Source organism: Misgurnus anguillicaudatus, chromosome 11 (assembly GCF_027580225.2).
Source record: "Misgurnus anguillicaudatus chromosome 11, ASM2758022v2, whole genome shotgun sequence".
Lineage (NCBI taxonomy): Eukaryota > Metazoa > Chordata > Actinopteri > Cypriniformes > Cobitidae > Misgurnus > Misgurnus anguillicaudatus.
In genome coordinates, this window is record NC_073347.2 from 10,800,184 (window position 1) to 10,822,584 (window position 22,401).

General features: G+C 36.5%; 1 protein-coding gene across 1 annotated transcript in view; it reads right to left on the reverse strand.

Annotated features, from left to right (window-relative positions):
* Positions 1 to 7,515: 7,515 nt before the first annotated feature.
* ttc7a (tetratricopeptide repeat domain 7A) overlaps positions 7,516 to 22,401 on the reverse strand; it is a 33,131-nt gene continuing 18,245 nt past the window's right edge. The window contains exons 12-20 of the mRNA XM_055170005.2: positions 20,877 to 20,994; positions 20,714 to 20,771; positions 20,342 to 20,414; positions 19,948 to 20,108; positions 16,362 to 16,478; positions 16,175 to 16,278; positions 15,967 to 16,101; positions 12,704 to 12,906; positions 7,516 to 8,050 (exon numbers count right to left, since the gene is read on the reverse strand). Coding sequence (XP_055025980.2) covers positions 7,832 to 8,050; positions 12,704 to 12,906; positions 15,967 to 16,101; positions 16,175 to 16,278; positions 16,362 to 16,478; positions 19,948 to 20,108; positions 20,342 to 20,414; positions 20,714 to 20,771; positions 20,877 to 20,994 — 1,188 coding nt within the window. The 3' untranslated portion in view covers positions 7,516 to 7,831. The remainder of the gene's footprint in view (positions 8,051 to 12,703; positions 12,907 to 15,966; positions 16,102 to 16,174; positions 16,279 to 16,361; positions 16,479 to 19,947; positions 20,109 to 20,341; positions 20,415 to 20,713; positions 20,772 to 20,876; positions 20,995 to 22,401) is intronic.

A 22,401-nucleotide genomic window follows, 5' to 3' on the forward strand; every position in this document is an offset into this window, starting at 1 on the left:
AACTGACACAAAGACATTAATTAGTATCATTCCACATACAACAACTTCGGAGCGGTCCTCTTTCTCCACACTTGTAAACACTGGGGCGGAGTTTCACATACGTCCTCCGTGACCTCTTGACGTGATGACGTATAGAGGCAGAGCGCAGCGCGTCATAACCTGAAAACCACGCCCACCGGGGGGAAAACAATCCAATCGTCTCCATTGACTTTGTATTGCCTCCTTGTCATTTCTGGCTTATAACAAAAAACAGAATAATGCCTTAAAGCTGCTGTGTGACAATATGTACAGCTAACAAGCCAAAGAACCCAGAAATAAGTTTTTATAAGCTGTCGAGCTCCAAAAACGAGCGTTTACAGACAGAAAAATGGAAACAGGCAACTTTTCATAGTACTCATATTAGTAGAACTGCGTCCACTAGGGGGAAACGTAGTCGGCGATCCACTTTATTCTTCTCAAAGGCTGGGTTTTACGGCTCGACAGCTTATAAAAATGTATTTCTGGGTTCTTTGGCTTGTTAGCTGTACATATTGTCACACAGCAGCTTTTAGGCATTATTCTGTTTTTTGTTATAAGACAGAAATGACAAGGAGGCGGCCTCTCGCAATACAAAGTCAATGGAGATGGTTGGATTGAATTCCCCCCCGGTGGGCGTGGTTTTCAAATTTGCATAACTGCGCTCTGTCTCTATTACGTGAGGTCGCGCTGGCGCATCATAGGACCAGAGGAAGACGAGAAGTTGTGGTTTAAAAGTGCATATCTTTTAGTTTTCTTGCCAAAAATGACAATCGTTTTGCTAGATAAGACCCTTATGCCTCGTTTGGGATCGTTTTGAGTCCTTTGAAAATGCAATTTTAAACTCCATTAAAACTGTTAAGTGTTGGTGTCCATTAAAGTCCATTAAAATGAGAAAAATCCTGGAATGTTTTCCTATAAAAAAAAAAAACATAATTTCTTCTCGACTGAACAAAGAAAGACATCAACATTTTGGATGACATGGTGGTGAGTAAATTATCTGGATTTTTTAAAAAGAAAATTTACTAATCCTTTAATATACAGGTTTCTCCATGTTTTTGTCTATTTAAGCCATGGTCGCTTGGAGTTGGGGTTAGAATTGGGGTTTGGGTGTCATTTTTATGTAACAAAAAGTTGTTCTAACACTACACCTAAGCAAGAATAGTTAAAAAAAGCAAAAAATTGAGAAAGCAATAAATAAAACGACAAAAAAATATGTGCTGATTAAGTGAATGGAAAGGACTGGCGTATCATATGCACGCCAAATTGGAATTTGCCATATGTATTGCACAATTCTATTTATACGTAACTCTGTGAGGCTGGGTTCCCAAAACGCCACTGGACATGACAAATAAAGAAGATTTACAGATTAAAGTGTTGATTTTCCAGCATGACAACCGGATCCCCCAGTTCACTTGAATACGATTGGACATTTCTTCTGATGATCTCAGCGCAGCATTGACAGCTCTGGTATCTCTGGCATGTCATGAACTTACTGCTGCGTGGCCGCCTATATAATTCACAAAGCTTTCTGATGACTCTCACATTACTCCTTCAAGCTGAACAAAAAAGGTCAGTGTCATACAATAAAACAGCTGTTTACACACCTACACAACAACAAGAGTGAACTCATTTTCGAGATCATGGCAGGTTATCATACTAAGAGAAACATGCAGGTTAATAATATTTGTATATTTATGTATAAATGAAATCAATCAATCGTAACTCAAAAATCAACAATCTAAAAATGCTGGGTTTTTTCAATTAGATTTAATAAAGTTTTTAATTACCTATTACTAATTACTTTGCAAATCCTATTTAGTAAATGATACAAAAATAGGTTTCAAATGGCTTGAATAAATCATATAAAACTACATCAATTATTCTGCTCACATTTTTTAAGGTCTAATTCTCACTATTACTAACTATGAACAATTTTAGCCTCACTATCCAACTTCAGCTTATTCATACTAAGTAAAGTAGTTGTTAAGTTGAAGTATTGGTAGGAATTGGGTAGGATTAAGGGTGTATGTAGGATAAGGTTTTGCTGAATCTCAGTAATATTAATGCTAATAACCAACCAGTTAATTGTAAGAATTGGAATCTAGAGTGTTACCATTATTCCTAACATTTACATTAGACATCAGAGAAAGTGTAAATTGTAAGATTTATGGCAAGCGCAGAACTGTGTTCTGTGGTGACCTGCAAAATAAACAGGATTGAATTATATGTATTAGCTGGTGGAAACCTAAAAATAAGTTTGGGAACCATCATTGTAGTCAATTGAAAAGAAGCACAGTGTCGTACGTGCAAACCCAAAAACGAGTCACACATACCCAAGATAAGTGCGAAAGTGTAAAATCCATTCTTAAAATTTCCATACTTCCCAAAATAGCACGTCTGGTGCGCAGTCAGGTGACCGAATTGGGGCTTCAACCAATCACGCAAGTCGTTTTTAACAGGGTCATGTTCAGAGTCAATATCAGGCAAGACAAAAGCGGCTGAGGCCTCGTATCAGTTTACATTGCAATGGACAGGTGTTGGTACTACATCACAGGTCTATTTTATGACTCATCAGCGTTGGGTCAGTCTGAAATTAACAAATGTTCATGAAATATGAAATGCAATGCCAGTTGTGATTTCACTTATTTTTGTTTGACCTGAGAACAACAAATGGACAATGCCCCATGTGTTAAGGTCAGTGTGTGGCCGTGATGATCTTGTGATGCGAAAAGCACTAACATGAGTAACTGAACAATAAACAAACTTGTGTTCCTGTAGCCCAATTTGTATTGCATTGCAATAACAGTCTAAGAAGTCATGGTTTAAACACATATATTGATCAAATATGTCGCTTTAATGTCACTTTTAGCTCAATGTATACATGCACCAGGAACCGTTTGTTGATGAAGAACCCCCAGAAAAATATGGATGCAAGATCGCTTTGTGCATGTTTGTGACATTCTTCAGCATCATATCTTTCCACCCTCCACATCAAAAAACAAAGACGTTGCTGGTCAGCCAGCTGTCAGAGCTGTAACACAGTCAGGACACCTGACCTCCCGTGACTCCTGGTTTCTGCCCCGGTCTGATGATGAGCAGCAGGTCTGATCTACCACCTGTGAGTAACCAGAGAGTCACCCTGAGGCTTGGATACATGAGAGCCCTCACAATGGAGATTGTTTTGTTTCAGTACATAATCCATCCAGATGAATAAACAAATGAGCGTAACACTTTGACCTGCCTGTGCTTCTGTGGTTACCCACAATTGGATTATGATCATGTGTTAAATATATCCATTATTCTTTAAGTGTATCGTAAAATATACAGAGATACACAAATATATATATAGTACTTTCATGCTTTATGATTTTGCCACTTTCTGTTTATTGACTTCTGTGATTGGAGGGTTTTTGATAAGGATTGTGTTATTTACCATCAATTTGCCTATTTAAGTTGAATAAATTATCTTATGTCATCTCTGAGCTTATTGTGAATCTGATTTGTTACATTATTTATACACTATCAGAAAAAAATTGTCAAAAAGTTGCCCCAAGCTGTCACTGGGGCAGTACCCTTAAAAAATACAGTACTGTATGTACCATTTAAAGACCAATATATATACATTTGGTACCAACATGTGCAAAAGTCTTAGGTCTTAGAAGTTTTAATGTCCATCCATATTTATTTTTCAATCTATTTTATTAAGATACAAACAAAAAATACAGGAAATATGTACAAAAAAATTGAAAAATATAATTTTCAGGACTTAATGTCTTCTTTAGGCATCGTCTGTGTTTAGTGTGACCCCTCTTGGCACTAAACACATCTTGAGTTTTTTTAGCAGAATGAAGTAAAAAGACTAATTTCTTTAAAATTAGAAATTAGGATTTAATTTCATTTAAGTGTAAGAGATCCTGCAGTATCCTGCTATTGCTCAAGTGGAAGGAGAGTTTACCCTAAAAACTTGACAAATCAGTTTACATTTTTTACAGTTTTTAATACTATATACATATTTTCTAAATTTTTCTGGATGTGTTCTATTAAATAGACTGAGAAACAATTATATATGATCACTATAACATTGCAAAAACAACTAATCTAATTCTGGCATGATGGCCTAAGACTTTAGCACAGTACTGTATATGCACTCTTTGGTAGCAATACGTATCTTTTAGGTATTAATATCTCTTCTTTAGTACCAATATGCACTTCTGAGGTACTAATATGTACTCTTTGGTATCAATATGCACTTATGAGCTTTCATCAGCTTAGGTCTATGTGAGTGAGGTTTTACTACGGGCATTCATTTAACAATACAACGATTCATATGTAAACATTTAGACCATAAACAGAACAATAACATTCATGATGCTGCTACTAATGTAATCTGGATGGATTTCACAAATTTAAAAGAAATCCTATTCTGTATTGCATAAAGAAAATAAAGCATGTTTAAGGAACGTTAAGATTTTTTTAGGGGTGCACCGATATATCGGCTGATAATGCTTGCTATGCTTTTCAATGAATTACGATGAAATGTTGCTTCATCCAAAAGCCAGAGGGCGCTCTCGTGCAGAAACTCAATATGCGCTGCAGACGAAGAACCATACACACGCAGCTCTAGGAAATGGCTTAAAGGACAAGTTCGGTATTTTACACTTAAAGCCCTGTCTTCAGATTGTTTATGATGAAATAGAACGGTTTTGACTGAAATTTGGAAAGCATCTTTTGCAGCGATTTTTGTGTGAACATATCAGTGAACACCCCTGACCACTCGGTGAGTTTCACTTCTTTGTAAACGAAAGTTTAATGCATTTTAGGAAGGATTTTTCCAGTGCACCTATACAGCCATTGTAGAGGTGGTAGGGTGATACAACAGAAACCGAAAATTCTCGGGCCAGCATCATATGCCCAAATTTCTGTCAAAACAGTTCTATTTCATCACAAACAATCCGAAAACAGGGCCCCAAGTGCAAAACACCGAACTTGTCCTCCAAGCATATATTTATATCACTGTTCTTCAAACTTTTTCAGGTATTTTCATGATAATAAAGAATTTGTTTATGTTTGATTTTCAAATGCATGTTAAACGAGTCAAACTAACAGTGATTTCAGATCGATAAGGACTTACTGATCAAAAACCGTAGTACATGAAAGAGCTGTGAATAATATCAGCTGTGCGATTCAGAATAGTTATAGACCACGCATTATTAGTGTATATTGGCATTTATTGGTGCACCCCTAATTTTTTGCATTGTGACATTATATTCACTGTAGCTTACATTTACAAGTTTATGAATTCCTCTCAAATTCTCATTAATGCAGTAGTGCATCCACACATTTTGGAACATTTTCGTAGTTTCCCTTATTCTCCATGGTGAATAAATATAAATAACTGTGTAACAATGTGAAGTCATTGATACAGTTTGAAAAAGATAACCAGTTGTTTAAATAATTTATTTCATACTTTATATGACATCACGTGACTGTAGTTCAAAGCAACATTCATCTCATCTGAAAGAATACAAACGGATCAGAAAGACCAGTTTGAAATAACAGGAATGGGAGGATGACAAAAAAACTTGTTTCTCTGTGCCAGGAGATCATGTGGGCACATATAGTGGAAGTTAACAAGAATCCCACTTACTGTATAACACAAAAGCAGCTCAATGCCGTGCTATCCTTCATTAACATCTTGATCCGGCATCTAACAGAACCGGCTAAAATAGATCAGTGCTGTTTTCCGTGAGGCTTTAGACCCACGTGCTGAAGATCCAACAGCCTCCCCAGAAACTCAAACAAGAGCCGGCTGCTAAGCAACTACGGCCGCCCCAGAGAAAGAAGAGCGAGGGTTTAACCAACAGCACTGGAAATATTACATAAGATCTGCAAATGTCTGATCTACAGGACTGGGGCTGATAAATGAAATGCAACAGAGATGATTTCATAAATAGTAAAATATTAGTAAAAGACTAATATCTTTTATACTAGTAAAATTAGACTTTCATGGAATATTCAATTTTTATAAAAATTCTGATAATTTACTCACCCCCATTTCATCCAAAATATGGTGATGTCTTTCTTTGTTCAGTCGAGAAGAAATTATTTTAATAAGGATTTTATAGTGGACCTCAACAGTTTACAGTTTCAGTGCAACTTCAAAAAACACTAAACGATCCCAAACGAGGCATAAAGGTCTTTACTATTGATGGGGAAGTGCGACCTTACGTATTACATAATCACATAGAAAGGTCACACATTACGCATTTGAAACACACACTTGTGGACCAGTTTATACAAAGACATTATTTCGTATACACATACAACAACGTCAGTACGGTCTTCTTACTCCACACTTGTAAACACTGTAGTGATAGTTTTGCAAACGTCATGCGTGACCTTTCGACGTGATTACGCAATATGCAAGGTCATCAGATTTTTTAATGAAAGTGGAGTAATCCTTTAACTCTTAAAAAGTTGACAGCCAACGCCAGCATTTTTATGTTATTCATAAAAGTTTAAAGGAATATTCCATTTTCTTAAAAGAAAAATCCAGACAATCCACTCACCACCATGTCATCCAAAATGCCGATGTCCCTCCCCGCTCAGTCCAGAAGAAACCACGCTTCCCGAGGAAAACATTGCAGGATTTTTCTCATTTTAATGGACTTTAATAGACACCAACAATCAACACCCAACTCAACACTTAACAGTTCTCTTCAAAGGACTCTAAACGATCCCAAACGAGGCACAAGGGTCCCATCCAGCGAAACGACCGTCACCCCCGACAAAAAAAACAAAAAACATGCACTTTTAAACCACAACCCCTCGTCTAGGTCCTTTCCAGCGTGACCTAATGTAAATGCGCAGTGACGTTGGGAGGTCACGTGTTACATATATAAAACGCACATTTGCGGACCATTGTAAACAATAACCTGACACAAAGACATTAATTAGTATCAGTTGACATACAACAACGTAAGAACGGTCCTTTTTCAGCACACTTGTAAACACGGGGGCGGAGTTTCACGTTCGTCCTCTGTGACGTCATGACGTATTGCGTGGGGTCAGCTGGCGCATCACGACCGGATCTACATGACGAGAAGTTGTGCTTTAAAAGTGTATATTTGTCATTTCCATTGTCAAAAATGACAATCGTTCCGCTAGATAAGACCCTTATGCCTCGTTTGGGATCGTTTATAGACCTTTGAAACTCCGTTGAAAAAAACTGTTAAGTGTTAAGTTAAGTGTTAAGTGTTGGGCTCCATCAAAGTCCATTAAAACTAGAAAAAAAATTTCCTAAAAAAACATAATTTCCTCTCGACTGAACAAAGAAAGACACCAACACCCTGGACGACATGGTGGTGAGCAAACCACCTGGACTTTTCCCCCAAGAAAATGGACTAATCCTTTAATGCCTTTCAGAAAATGTTGTTCTTTAAATATATAAACATACAATATATCAAATGAAAGAACAGACTTTCAAACAAAAACAAAAAACGTCCTATCCTATCTTTACTTGTTCTCTTTTTATGACCTCTCAAATATGGGTAGGTTTCTTCAAAATTAAAAAATGCAAAATTTTGAGCAAAAAGCTAAAATAAGTGCATTTTTGTGAAAGACTTCTGATAGAAATCAAATTCAGAGCGATCATCAAAACATTGAGTTTGAACTGTTTGATGTGAGGGGTTGCTTCCGGGTTGGGTAAGAGCGCCACCTGGTGGATAATAGTGGAAATACGGATTGCCTGAAAAACTCGTCATTGGCAGGGAAGCATTTTTTCTTAATTGACGAGTTAACTGAAATAAATAAGTCACAGTTCTCGTGGTATGATGGTAAAGGGCCGAATTGGACAACTGGACTCCAGCTCCAGTGCAGTAAGGAAACAGTCGGGAGCCTGTGGGCTACCTCTTCTCTGCAGCGCCTCCCCCAGGCTGCTCCAGGCCTCGTGTGCTGTGTTCTGGATTTGTATCGCATCCCTTAGCATCTTCTCCCCGAGATCCACACGACCTTTGCGTACCAACAACTTCCCCTGTGGATGGAAAGTGTGAATAAGTAACATGTATTTGTGTTTTCTATGATGCGTAGACAAACTCTTGTTTTTTGGTCAATTCCAGGTAAAAGCCACAGATGCTTGGGTGTGGGTTGTTTGCATAGGCTGATGTTTTGCATGCAAGATGTCTGTGTATGTGTAAAGTGGTCAACAGAAAAACAACTTTTCCTTCTTGTTTTTTTAATTCAAAACACTATAGTTTCAGGGACCTAACTGATTTAATAGCATTGCAGAATTAAACATTAGTAGCAAAAACAGTAAGAAAAACAGAATCACTATTTTTTGAATGGATTAAAACCTCTGATACTCTACTTTACAGGATTTTGTAAAGTAAGAATGCACTGAAATAATATGTTCAATTGTTCTCTGTTATCTACATAGAAGATATGTGACTTTATTAAGTGCAAAAATGATCCAGAGACAGTGTTACATGTACATTTACAACCCTAGGATTTGTCCTTAATGAAATGGTCTATTATTACTTTTTTAAAGAGCACCTATTTCATTGCAAAAAAACTTTAACTATCTTAGTTAATTTAACTTATTAACTTATATAAACCATTAACTTAAAAATTCAAGTGCAATTAACTTAAGATTATCAGTTCAAAATGCTGTGAGGAATACCCATAAGCCCTTGCGCCTGAAATTTTTGAATGATTTATCTTTGGTCCAAGAATAACAACAGATAGGACATATAAACCAGTTGATAATAACATTTCTCAGAGTTTTACACTTTTTGTAACATTATTGATGTTTTTTTGTAAATTATAGTTTTTTTTTGTGAAGTCACCGTTCAGGTGATCAGTGTTTCCTATAGTATGCATGCACCACATTTAACTCATTGTATTTCTCTCCACTAAAATGAAGAAACACGTGAACAGTGCAGTTTGTTGTGTGCTTCTGTGGAGAATTAAGTTCATTCATTGATTGACATCGAGTCAGTTCTGAATATCTTTCATTACACATTGCATAAAGTTAAATGACAATTTAAGTTCAGTCTTTATGAAATTAATTGTTTAAGTGCACAGTACAAACTCCAAGTGTGGTGAACTTAACAATTTAAGTTCAGTCTATGTGGCCCCCAAGTTAAGTAAACTTAAATATCGAAGTTTTTGGGAGACCCATTACTGTACTTAATTTAATTGAGGGAACAAGTTTACTCAAATCAATTGAGTTCAGCCAACTTATTAGGTTTTTCAGTGCAATATTTTTTTTTAATTGTGAAATCTGAAAACCTGTGATTATTTATATTCTAATTATTATCTCATTTTAATTGTGTTTAAAACAATGATGCAAGTGTATATGTTTGTCTGTGAGCATTTGTGTGTTCATTTACACATTATGGTAAGACTCCCATCTTTACTTTCACTAATCCTGTTAACATGATATACTCAATGCAATTTCATTTCATTGTCCTGTTAATCAGCACACACACACAAACAGCAGCACATGATGCAGACACTTCAGAAGCACATCACAGAGCAGATGAACTCTCAGAAAGAAGAAAAGCAAGGGCAGAAATGATGCGCTCACTTATCTACGAGGAAAAGAAGCAGCCACATTCAGAGCTACATCACAACTGACTGACAGGCCTGTTGACCAATCACAGCTCAACTGTATTAGAAGCCGCGTTATCTGTTGACTCTGGTGTTTCTGAGCTTTATACATGGAAAGCGTGACAGCAGAATAAAAAACCGCAAACACAAACAGGGATTTATAAAATGTAAACAGACTTTATAGCATTCCAGGAAACGGGCAGCTTCAGGGATTAAACGGCTCAATGGCACATAGTATACTGAGAACTGCTGCTGGTGAGGGCAGAGGTGCCAAATGAAGTGTTGGTGTGTGGTCACGACCCCGGCACAGTCCTTTATCTGAACCCTGCTAATCCACTGGGATACTGATCTGATCCAGGGAGGATCAGCTAAGCTTACACAAGAAATTGACAGCTACTAGGCAAAGAAATACTCATGCCGAACATATCACAATTTATTTATACGCAAACTGACTTAATATAAAAACACATAAGACAACATTTGCAAATGCGTAAACTCGCATTCTTTCTTCTTTTTCTCAAAACATTTCTTTTACGTTTTGTTAATTTCAAGTGAGGTATCTAAAGCATTTGCTGCATTATAGAGTTAATGCTGGAAATCCATTGATTTCAATAGAAACAGCTAAACAGCACTTCCTTCAAAAACTAGATAATGATATTAACTGATGCCATATTATACGTTCATTAAATACATTCGCTTCAAATCGACTTAATCACAGCCTCAGGCCATTCAGAAATACCGCTTTTTTGCTTTTGTTCCTCTAAGTGCACAAAAGATGAATCGGATGAACGATGGCACACGAAATGACCATGATCACATTCAAACTTGTGTCCCTTGTGAGTACACTGAAAAAAAGGCAGCATGAAGTTAAAACAACTTGGTTTTGCAAGTCAATTCAACCTACTATTTTAAGTTTTGGCTTAAAAAATTGACATAACTTACTGTATAAGTTCAAGTTGTTCATTTTTTTGAGTTAAAGAAACATAAAAATATATGTTGATTTAACAAAGATTCTGCAAAGTTTTTCCAGTGTACTTGGACCCAGTGTTCGAATTAAGGGGGGGCTGGGTGTTCCCGGACCTCCTATAAGCATTGAGGGACCCCTTATAAAGCACAAAAAATATAAATAAGGGGGGTCCCCTATTAAAATACTACATACATTTATTATCGTGCTGTGCTATACATAAAGCTATACTGTGCATTATTTGTCACAATTTTGCAATAAACGAATCCAAAAGATTTCGGTCTGAAATAAATGTTAACTCTAAAACGTTGATCCAGAACCAACAGGACTTACTTTGTGAAATCATGGCGACCTTATAATGATGGGGGGGTCTTAGGTTGGGTCTTAGGTCGTCACCCCTATAATATTTGACATAATTCGAACACTGCTTGGACCTGAATACAACCTCTATGTGGCACTCATTTGGATTTCAGGACATGGATTAATTTCCACATTCTGATTTTCAACATCTACAATGTTTTAGTTGGATCTTTAGTGATTTTGCAAATGTTTACTATTTCCAAATGTTTACTATGTCCAAAGAAGTAGTATTTTTATAGAGATGGCGTTTTTTTCCCCAAAAATGCTTGCGTGCACTTAAGAGGGGTTTTGCATCTGAACTTCTCATAAGGTAAAGGATGAGGAAGAATAAAAATGTGAAAGCTTCCTGTTGTATATATGTCTCCAAAAACAGCAAATCGCACAAGTTTTGCTGTCGTAAGCATGGAGGAAACTATTAGATATGAAGTTAACAGAATCATCTCCTAAATGTTTCATACGCTGACATCCAAAGCTTGGAAGATGTGAAACAAATAAGAGGCTTGTCAGATGATTTACCAAAATATAAAGCGTAACACTCTCATGACCTCTCAAGGTTATGGTAACGACGATTTGCAGCATCTTGCGTGAAAAGGCCTTAGCCCTCGTTCTGTCTGTCATTATCAGCTCTCTCATACAGTTGCCTGGTTGCTAGGCATCCCATAAACCCCTGAGAAGGAGTGAAGTGTTATAAATAATGTATTTGCATTATCTAATCAACAGAAAGGCCAATGGAAGAGAGCAAGAGAGGGAGACACAGTGCCATAGAAACAAAGAGACGACCAACAGATATGAAAAAGCCAAATGCATTGACTGAAGAAGTGTGTTTGTGTGTCCAGCACTGAGTCACATTGATTAGGCTGACGTGGACACAATATTAGAGACTAACACTGAGTCAAATTCAACTTGCGTGACATCCATAGATCCAAAACATACATCTATAACACATACATACAGATCCCACAGTAGCTGTACTAATTTAAAGAAACAGATCACAAAAAAGAAAATGATGCCTTGTGCATTTTACTAATGTAAAGTGTAATACAAGAATATATAGGATCAAGTAAAAAATATATTTTTATTTTTGTGTCCTATTCCTGTATAATAAAAGGCAGAACTGAGAAATTGTAAAATCATCTCATTGTTTATGCTTCTCTGAGGAAGTACAATACAGAGAACACTTTTGCATTAATGTTGTAAACTCACCTAACTAGTTATTTCCCTAAAGCTACCTCAGTTCAGTGATGTCTTATTAAATCTGAAGGTGTAGTGAGAATATGCTGTGACGTCCTCATGAAGTGTGTGGACTATGCAGGGCATCACATCTAGCTGAGAATTAGTTCTCATCAGCTCAGGGAATTGATAGTGTACGTCTTTTGTCCAAAAATAGCGGGCAACCGTGCTTGGATTGGCCAAATATAGGCGCAGCTTCACTTCAGTTACTCTGGTGAAGATGAGTAATGAAGGGCCTGACATGATACAGTCACAATGAAAAAAGAGAGTGGAGGCAGAGCTAATGTTAGCTCACACATTACTCTGACTATATTACACAGTACAATTAAATGTATGTAACATAGCTTAAGCATCACTCCAAAACAAATGTGAAGTAACATGGTTCACCACAAATATACCTCGGCCCCTAATGGTCGAAAATTGGGAGTTGGTGGTGCACAGTTTGTACATGCACAATTGGATGTCACCTTGCTCCCAATCAAAGTGATGTACGGTCTGCATATGTCTGTGTGTATCACTCACTAGGTGCAGCAGTATGCGATGTCCTCTCGGGTTGATGGCGAGAGCTTCGTCATAAAGGGTCTTGGCCTCCGTGTCATTGCCCCTGACTTCAGCCAGTCGGCCCTTCAGCAGTAACACTGAATGTGAGGTGGGGAAAAGAGTTCCTGCCTCTTGCACACAAAACTGAGCTTCCTTCCTTCTGCCGTCTGCGATGAACAACTCTCCTGTATGTCACATCACAAAGCACACATAGTAAAACCTAATCTAATGTTAAAATCACAGGCAGCAATAACAATTCTGATGTCATTTTTGTTTTACATTTTATCTTTCATTGTGACATCAGCAACAACAATTCTGATGTCATGTTCGTTTAACATTTTATCTTGCATTGTTTCACTTTTTTTTTTTATTGTGACATCAGCAACAACAATTCTGAATTCATGATTGTTTTACATTTTATCTTTCATTGTGACATCAGCAACAACAATTCTGATGTCATGTTTGTTTCACATTTTATCTTGCATTGTTTCACATTTTTTCTTACATTGTGACATCAGCAAAAACAATTCTGATGTCATGTTTTGATTTGTTTTACATTTTATCTTTTATTGTGACAACATGAACAACACCACAGACAGTGATCTTTCACAGTGACATCAGCAACCACTGTTATGTCATAATCGTTTTCTGTTACATCACAAAGACACATTTTTTTTTGCTGTGAAACAATGACTAAACATCACGACAACATATGACAGGCAACAATTTTTTACTGTTACGTTGACGATCATTATTCTGATTTCATAGTTGCTTTTGTGATGTCATAAAATTACATTGCATAAAGCAATCATCTGAAAATACTACCAGCTTTAACTCTTTCCCGACATTGACGAGTTATCTAGTCAATTAAGAGAAAACATTTCCCTGCCAATGTTGCTTTATCATGGTAAGTTTTTTACAGTAATCTGTAATTCCGCTATTATCCACTATAAAAAAATGTAAGCACATAAAAAACTAAAGCAAAGAATATTTAGCAAATTTTAAACTCCGTGTATGTTTTGATAATCATTCTGAATCTGCTCTCTAACAAAATTCCTTTACAAAAATGCTATTATTTTAGCTTTTTGCCCAAACATTTGTATTTTTGACAAAACCTAACCATATATAAGAGGTTATAAAAAGAAAACAAATAAAGATAAGATAAAAAAAATTTTGTTTGTTTATTTGTCTGTTTGAAAGCAGAGGGTCTGTTCTTTTATTTGATATATTTGTATGCTTATATATTTATAGAAGAAAATTTCCTGGAAGGCACAAAAAAATGTTGGCGGGCAACTTAAAAAAAGGCTGGCGGGGAATGAGTTAATATGAACTAATATTATAATATTTTTGTAATATTCAACAAAAATGTTTTCGGTTCATCGTTTTTTATCTGTTTTCCGTGATGTCATGAGATTTTCTGATTGCTACCATGTATAGAGTGTATGATGATTCAGCTTTATAAACATAAGACTTCACGCTCGTGACACAGCCATCTGCAACATCAACACTTACAGTGATGGATTCACTCTGCCACATCATAATTACTCTCTTAAAGTCAATATAAAGACATTTCATCATTTCAGGCGAGCCATGAACCAACCAAGAGAATCTGGCAAATTTGCATTTTCTTCTGTGCACAGTTATGTGACTTTGGCAATATGTGATCGCAAACACACACCGTTTCACCCCTCCCTCCAAAATCTCACACATACACAGGGAGATATTTATCGTCATGGCTAAATAAGGTCATCTGTGGATCGCTGTGTAAGCAAACACACATCTTTCATTTAAAACCCTTCTCATCAAAGTAACTAAATTCCCTTTAACTCCTGCCTGATGTGTTTACACAGAATCACAGATACATTTAGACAGCTATTACACTAGTGCAAGTGTATAACCTTTTCTGAAATACGTAGCCATAGGGAGTAAATTACTTTATTTAAGTGTTTGCAAAGTGACCTTATAATTTAACGATTGATCTTTAAGAAATTAAAGATTATAACTCTCCTAGTGACTTAATAGTGATGATGTCATTGTATCATCTCCACACTGTATGTCCTGTCTTTCAAGCACTGGTATTGCTTTCTAGAAATGTAATTGTAATATAATACTTTTATTAATCATTTAAATGTACTTTTATGCATTTGTAATGCTCTTTCATTGCATTAAATGTACATTGTATCATGCATTTCCTAGAAATTTAATCTACATTGTGGTCTGTATTAGTAGCTGCTCTACTGTGCATGCTTCAGAAATATTGTAAACATATAGTAACATTTTCAGAAAACAAACGACAAAGGTTTACACAATACAATTAACAGTTATTGTAAAAAATACTTAGTAGTTGTTGGTCTGTACAGTAGTAATTACTATTTTTATCAGTATTACATCACAAGCATTATCTTAAGTGAATGGACAGCTCTGACTTTGCTCTCAAACTCTCATTTGTACAGAACCAGGATGTGTCCTATTTTAGATAGGAAATGAACCCATGCCAGAGGAATGCTGGGAATGGGAACAAGAGGGCACAAACACCCAAAAGATCCCTGGGAAACGCATTTCATGCGGAGTAGCGTATAAATAACGCAAAAATAACATCCAAATAATGTCAGACCTTCACAGTGCTTCAAAGACATCACAAATGAATCAATATGAGAATGTCTTTGGCAATCTCCAATTTTATGGAGAAAAACTCAGCAATGATGTTGAATGATGAATTTGCACATGGTTTGTCTTAAAGCATATTAAAACACTACATAGACATATAAACAACAACAAAAACCAGATTTTCACCACAGGGTAGTTTAAAATAAATAATTAAAGGTGCAGTGTTTAAATTTTAGCGGCATCTAGTGGTGAGGTTGTGAATTGCAACCAACGGTCCACTGCTCAACCCTCGCTTTTGAAATGCATAGAGAAGCTACGGTAGTCGCCCCTGGAAAAACTTAGTAAAAAAAGTTTGTCCGTTAAGGGCTTCTGTAGAAACATTAAGGCACAAAATGGCGACTTCTACGAAAGGGGACCCTCGGTGTATGTAAATAAAAATGTCTCATTCTAAGGTAATAAAAACATAACGTTCATTATAAAAAGGTCTTTGCACCCCTGATAATATAGTTTTGTATATCATTTAGCATTTACATAGCAAATTACATACTGCACCTTTAAGTATTATTTTACAATTATTTTAACATTTTCTCCTACAATGTCACATGCCATAACAAATGACTATTAAAGCTATAACGTACCTGCTTGCAGCCAGATGCGTTCCAGAGTGGTCCAAATGTAGGCGGGGCCCTGTCTGTGGGTTGAGCTATGGATTGACACCTCAGACATGGCCTGCTCCAGACGGGACACAGCTAAAGACAGAGCGCTCTGAGACCCTGACACAACAAGACACACATCTCAGTCATACAAACACATGAAATCGCATACACAACGCATGCCGATACGCACCAGTCTCTGTCTCCTGAAAATCTGGCAGCGCGAGGTGGAGGCCGCTGGGTTTTTTGCTCAATGGGCCTGGATCTGGAGGTGTACTACTATTGTCATCTTCTTCGCTGGAACGGACACCAACGCACATTAAATCGCAACATCCAACGCAGACACACTGGAGAAGCATCGGTTACACAGAGTACGTTACCTGGGTCGGATCAAGTCAAAGCGACTCTGCCACAGCTCCAGCATCTCTGCACAGGTCTGTAAAGCTACTCCGGGGCCAAATAAAGCCTCTTCCAGCTTTACTTTGGTAAAGAGGAGACTAAACATACACAAAGACACCCGCAATTTATAAACAGCAGTGTAATAAGACAGCACAGTAGTTTGGATGTTACAGGCAGGGTCACTTATTTTGAAAAATGTATACCATGTGAACGTAGCAAATAAATCAGGTGGACGCTTGAACATTTAGAGTTAACTTGCTTAATTGGTGCGTAAAATTCGCGTCATTTATTTGAATTATTTGATTGAGGAAAATTTGTTCATAACTGGCAAAATGTATTCATTTGTTGGCATTAATGTATGTTTTATTCACACTTTACTACATAACTGGTATTACCCTGGTCGGCATTTTAACCAACCCACATGGTTCGACTGCTGGTATGCAACCCTACTTATCCTTCAGGTGCCTTTACCTGTCTGTCGGCAGCTGTATGGGGACATTTTTCATCTGAAGTGTCTCTCTATAGATTTACTGAGTGGGTGGACATCTGTGTGTGTTGAAGGGTGGAGGGCTGAAGTCAGATGAATGTGAAGGTATGTGTGGGTGTGTTTTTCTCATAATGTGTGTATAAACAGGAGAAACCAAGCACTCATGCAAGTAAAGCAGAGATACAGTGAGACATTGCCTTATGTGTACTCAGATTTACTTTCGCTTACCCTGTATGATAACAAACCTCTCAAAGAGTTGATTTTTTAGAAAGCTGAGTTGACCGTTTCCAGTAATAAAGTGATTATAACCTCGGGACGTTGTGATTCTTGGAACGAGAGCCTTATAAGATTTAATGTGTACAGTGTTTGAGACCGAGCCTTTGCTTTTGTGTGCCACTCTGACACATAAACCTGATCTTAATTATTTTCTCCCCTTTCTTCTTCCTCTTAAATCTAACACTGTAGTGCAATACTGACCCCACATGGTGACTTAACTTAGTGAATGCTAAATTTGAAGTAAAGGTTAATTTCAATTCATTACGTTTACATATGCATTTCACAAGTTCACACTTACAAATAAGTCAGGTAGATTAAATTGTTAAAAGTATTTGGTGTGCTGTCTGGGGAGAGGGCTCTGGCTTGGTAATTGGCCTGAATACAGAGTATATATATACACTCACCTAAAGGATTATTAGGAACACCTGTTCAATTTCTCATTAATGCAACAGTGTAATGGTGTGGGGGATGTTTTTGGCACACTTAGGCCCCTTAGTGCCAATTGGGCATTGTTAACATGCCACGGCCTACCTGAGCATTGTTTCTGACCATGTCCATCCCTTTATGACCACCATGTACCCATCCTCTGATGGCTACTTCCAGCAGGATAATGCACCATGTCACAAAGCTCAAATCATGTCAAATTGGTTTTTTGAACATGGCAATGAGTTCACTGTACTAAAATGGCCCCCACAGTCACCAGATCTCAACCCAATAGAGCATCTTTGGGATGTGGTGGAGCGGAAGCTTCGTGCCCTGGATGTGCATCCCACAAATCTCCATCAACTGCAAGATGCTATCCTATCAATTTCTAAAGAATGCTTTCAGCACCTTGTTGAATCAATGCCACATAGAATTATATATATATATATATATATATATATATATATATATATATATATATATATATATATATATATATATTAGGGCTGTCAAAATTAACGCGTTAATAACGCGTTAACGCAAATTCATTTTAACGCCACTAATTTTATTAACGGAGATTAACGCAACGCGCAATTTCTGTTTGACCCTTGGTCCAGCCCATAGTTGAATGAACAGAGACGCAGACAAATGTGACTCTCTCTAAATGAGTAAAAGGTTTTCATAGAAATAAGAACATTAAGCAAATCGTCTACCAAATCCAATGCTCTAAATGCTCGTTGGACATCTGATATGATCTTTATTTATACGTCTGAGAGGTGTAACGTTACCGTCCTCCTAATGCTTAATCTAATACAAAGATGCGTCTCAATTCATTTTGGTTTCGCTTTTATGCATGACTTAGAAAATAGACTGCAGGACTTGCTTGATGTTAAAAGAGTCATTAAGAGAGATAAAGTTCGGTACCTGATTAATGTTAAAGAGTTATTAAGAGCGATCCCCAAGACTCAAAAGCGATCCCCTCACGCTGACTGACTGACATCTGAAGCGCGTGCACACAGACGCGCGAGTGCGAGACCCGGATATATAGACATCTACACAAAATTACAGTTTTACAAATATCTGTTTTGATAAGAATTCACGCAGGTAGGCTCTATAATCTGTTATGTTTTAAGTAAATGTTTGGTTAACTGTTGGGTAAAACTATCTGATGTGCAACATTATATTAGATCACTTAGATTTTAAGCAGTCTGTCTCAATGTCAATCAAACAAAAGGAAAAAAAGTTGAACATACATTGATGATGTTTTTGCTTTGTGTGTGCTAAATCTATTAGTTTTACCAGTGATTTTAAGGTATTGATGTGGTAATATAATGTATGGATGTGGAAATGTTTGTGGTAATTTGACTCTTTCAACTTCAAACACGTGTAGTTCTGTCATATTTTGTTATATTTCAACAAATCATGCATTGTTCTATGTTTTAATAGAGAATGTCAAAATATGAACAACTATTTTTTTTTTAAATTTGCTAATTCCGACTCAATTTGCCAGCACATGTCACAAATAATGCAGCAGCAAACAAAAATGGAGAAAGAACAATCTTCTGAAAGGAAAATTCATATACAAAACAATGCCTGGTGATTCTGTTAAAATGTAAACAGGCTGTTGTTAACATACATTTGCATAAAGCATCTATATATGTATATATGATTAGAATATTAAAAACCTGAAAAGTGTTAAATTAGGGTAAATTTAGAATGGATAAAAATGTGCGATTAATTTGCGATTAATCGCAGTTAACTCATGAAATCATGCGATTAATCTAGATTAATTTTTTTAATCTATTGACAGCCCTAATATATATATATATATATATATATATATATATATATATATATATATATATATATATATATATATATATATATATATATATATATATATATATATATATATATATATATATATATATATATATATATATACACACATTTTATTAGTATGTGTGTTCCCTGGGAATCAATCCCATGACTTTTGCGTTGCTAGCACCTTGTTGAATCAATGCCACATAGAATTATATATATATATATATATATACACATTTTATTAGTATGTGTGTTCCCTGGGAATCAATCCCATGACTTTTGCGTTGCTAGCACAATGCTTTATCAACTGAGACACAGGAACACTCATGTACATCATATTATACATGTGTGACCCCTAGCATTGGTATATTTGTAGCAATAGCCAACAATACATTGTGGGTCAAAATCACAAAGATCATCTTCAATAAAGATATTTTGTAAAATTCCTACCGTAAACATAGCAAACATGTATATATCATTGGTAATATGTATGGGTCTGGTTAGAGCTACTCTAAAATAAACATAGCTTGAGATGTGCAGATACACATATTACTTACTTAAAGTCATCTGGGTATTGGTTAAGAGCGAGTTTAAGTGTGTCCAGGGCATGCTGGTAGTGTTTCTGTGCACTGAGCAGTAAAGCCAGCAGATGTAGAGAGTGGAGGTCATCACTATGTATATTCAGAGCCGACTGCAATGGCTCCATTGCATCTGAAACCTGCCACAGACAATATACAAATCATGTTTGGCAAGGACCATTACTTCTAAGGGAGCAAAGAAGATGCATATTCTAATGTCATCAGGTTTTATCATTTAAGCAACAAATAAACATACCAAATATGAGAAATGAATGCATGTAAAATATAGAAAACAATTTTTTGACCCAGCTGGTAAACAGAGTTCTGATCTTTTGACTGTATTGGATGCGAGTGAGCGTGCGAGTCTGCTGACCTGTCGGACCAGGGCGAGCTGTAGAGAGAGGTAGAAAGATATCTGAGGGTCCTGAGGGTCCAGTGCCTGCGCTCTGTGATCAGACAAACTTATGTTTAATGTCAAGCTTCATGTAAAGTTACTTTCTACCAAAAAGACACCTGCCATTCTCTACACCATTTACCGTATGTATATTATATTGCATTTCTGCTAAGCAATCCTTTTAAAAGTTACGCAATGCACCTTTAAAACAAATGAATATTGTTGCTATTCCAGGATTTGTCTTTTACATTTTGAAGGCGGAGCTAAACAAAGAGTCAATTGAAATTTTTAACATTTTGCTTGTGTTAAAGATTTCAATTGACTCTTTGTTTAAGGTAAACATTAACATACTTTCGTAGTGACTGTAGTGCTCTTCTGTTAAATTCGTCTCGATCTGCTTTCATAGTGGCTGTAAACACAATAATAAAGAAATGAAGACAACATGAGCTGAATAAAACTCTCATGTTCAGAAAAGATTAATCACGGTTTTAAACACCAGTGAGGCTGAGCTTACCATCGGAGGCCTGCAGACTGCGACACAGGCCTATGGCGAGATGAGCTCGAGGAAGAGATTCACCGGCACATTCTCCTAAACCAACCACACGTCCTACGAGAGACATCGCCTCCTCCAGCTGTCACACAAACAAACACATTTAAATGTATTATTAAACTCTAAAGCCTGACTAGACAAGCCAAGTTTAAAGGTGTTGAATGAGTATAAACACACTAAAGGGCACATATTATGCAAAATCCACTTTTACAAGGTGTAAATAAATGTGGACAAAACAACAACACAATAAAAAATCCACCTACTTCTTTTTTAAACCAAAGCGGTCTCATTAGACATGCTGTTTTTATTTTCTTGTTAATGTGACATCACACAAACAAAGCCCTGCCCACTGACACTGACAAACTGGCTAATTTGACTCAAAAGCTTTTCTAAATGTGTTTATTAGCACAATATACGGCAAACTGGGCTACGGATACTATACTGTAAAAACAGGCACAATAGGTGCCCTTAACGGAGATGCTACTTATGTGTTTTCAACAATGCAGTATTGTTCAAATCTTTCTCAAAACCCTGTGTCCCCTTAAAATAAAAGCTGAAGTGACAATGTTTGAATTCCTATACTTTTTCAATATCTTCCATATTTAACTGTCCTCAATTAATGTAATATCATGTGTGCCACTAACTAATAACAAAAATGTTCATAAAGTTTCCCCAATTTTCTGTAAGTCTCACATTTACTGTGTTATATCAACCACATGTAGGCCATTCGTCCACATAGCTTTCTCAATATCCATATGTTCCATTACAAAGCAAAATCAGTCAACCACTAAAAGAAATGGTCTACACAAGACTCACAGTCGCCGGTTGCTAGGGCATGATAATTGATTGTTAGGGCATGCTGACTGGCCCAAGTCAAAACAGATGAGACAAATGTTACCAAAGATATTCCAGCATGTCTTTCTCATGTAAGTATAAGTACTAACTTGTCAGTAGCATAAATACCATACAGATTTATGTGCTGTTTTTTACACCTTGCGGTACAAGCCCACACTAAGACTACATCCACACAAAGCCAGTGCCAGTGGATAAACTGGAATTAAGCTAGACTATTCGGAATCGATTACTTTCAATTTACAGTATGAATTATCGCACATTGCTTAATTCATTTTATAGCTGTAAAACATTTTTCCTACTGAAACAGCACAGCTTATGATTGGCCAGATCTTGGCTGGGGAGGAAATTTTGGCCTGGTTTCACAGGCAAGATTTAGCTAACGCCAGGACTCGGCATTAGTTAAATTAAGATGTTTAAAGGAGCATTTCACCCATAGAAACATTAATCTTTATTGAAAGTGCATCATATTTGTAGTTGAAATGTAACATACATTTAGAATTTGGTGCCTATTTGACAGAGAAAAGGGGTGTTTGTAGTCTCATCCCCTCAACAAAGATTTTGGACTTACTTCTTTCAATTATGCAAAATGATGATTTTTACATCATTGAAAGAAGGAAGTGCAACACTGAAATCT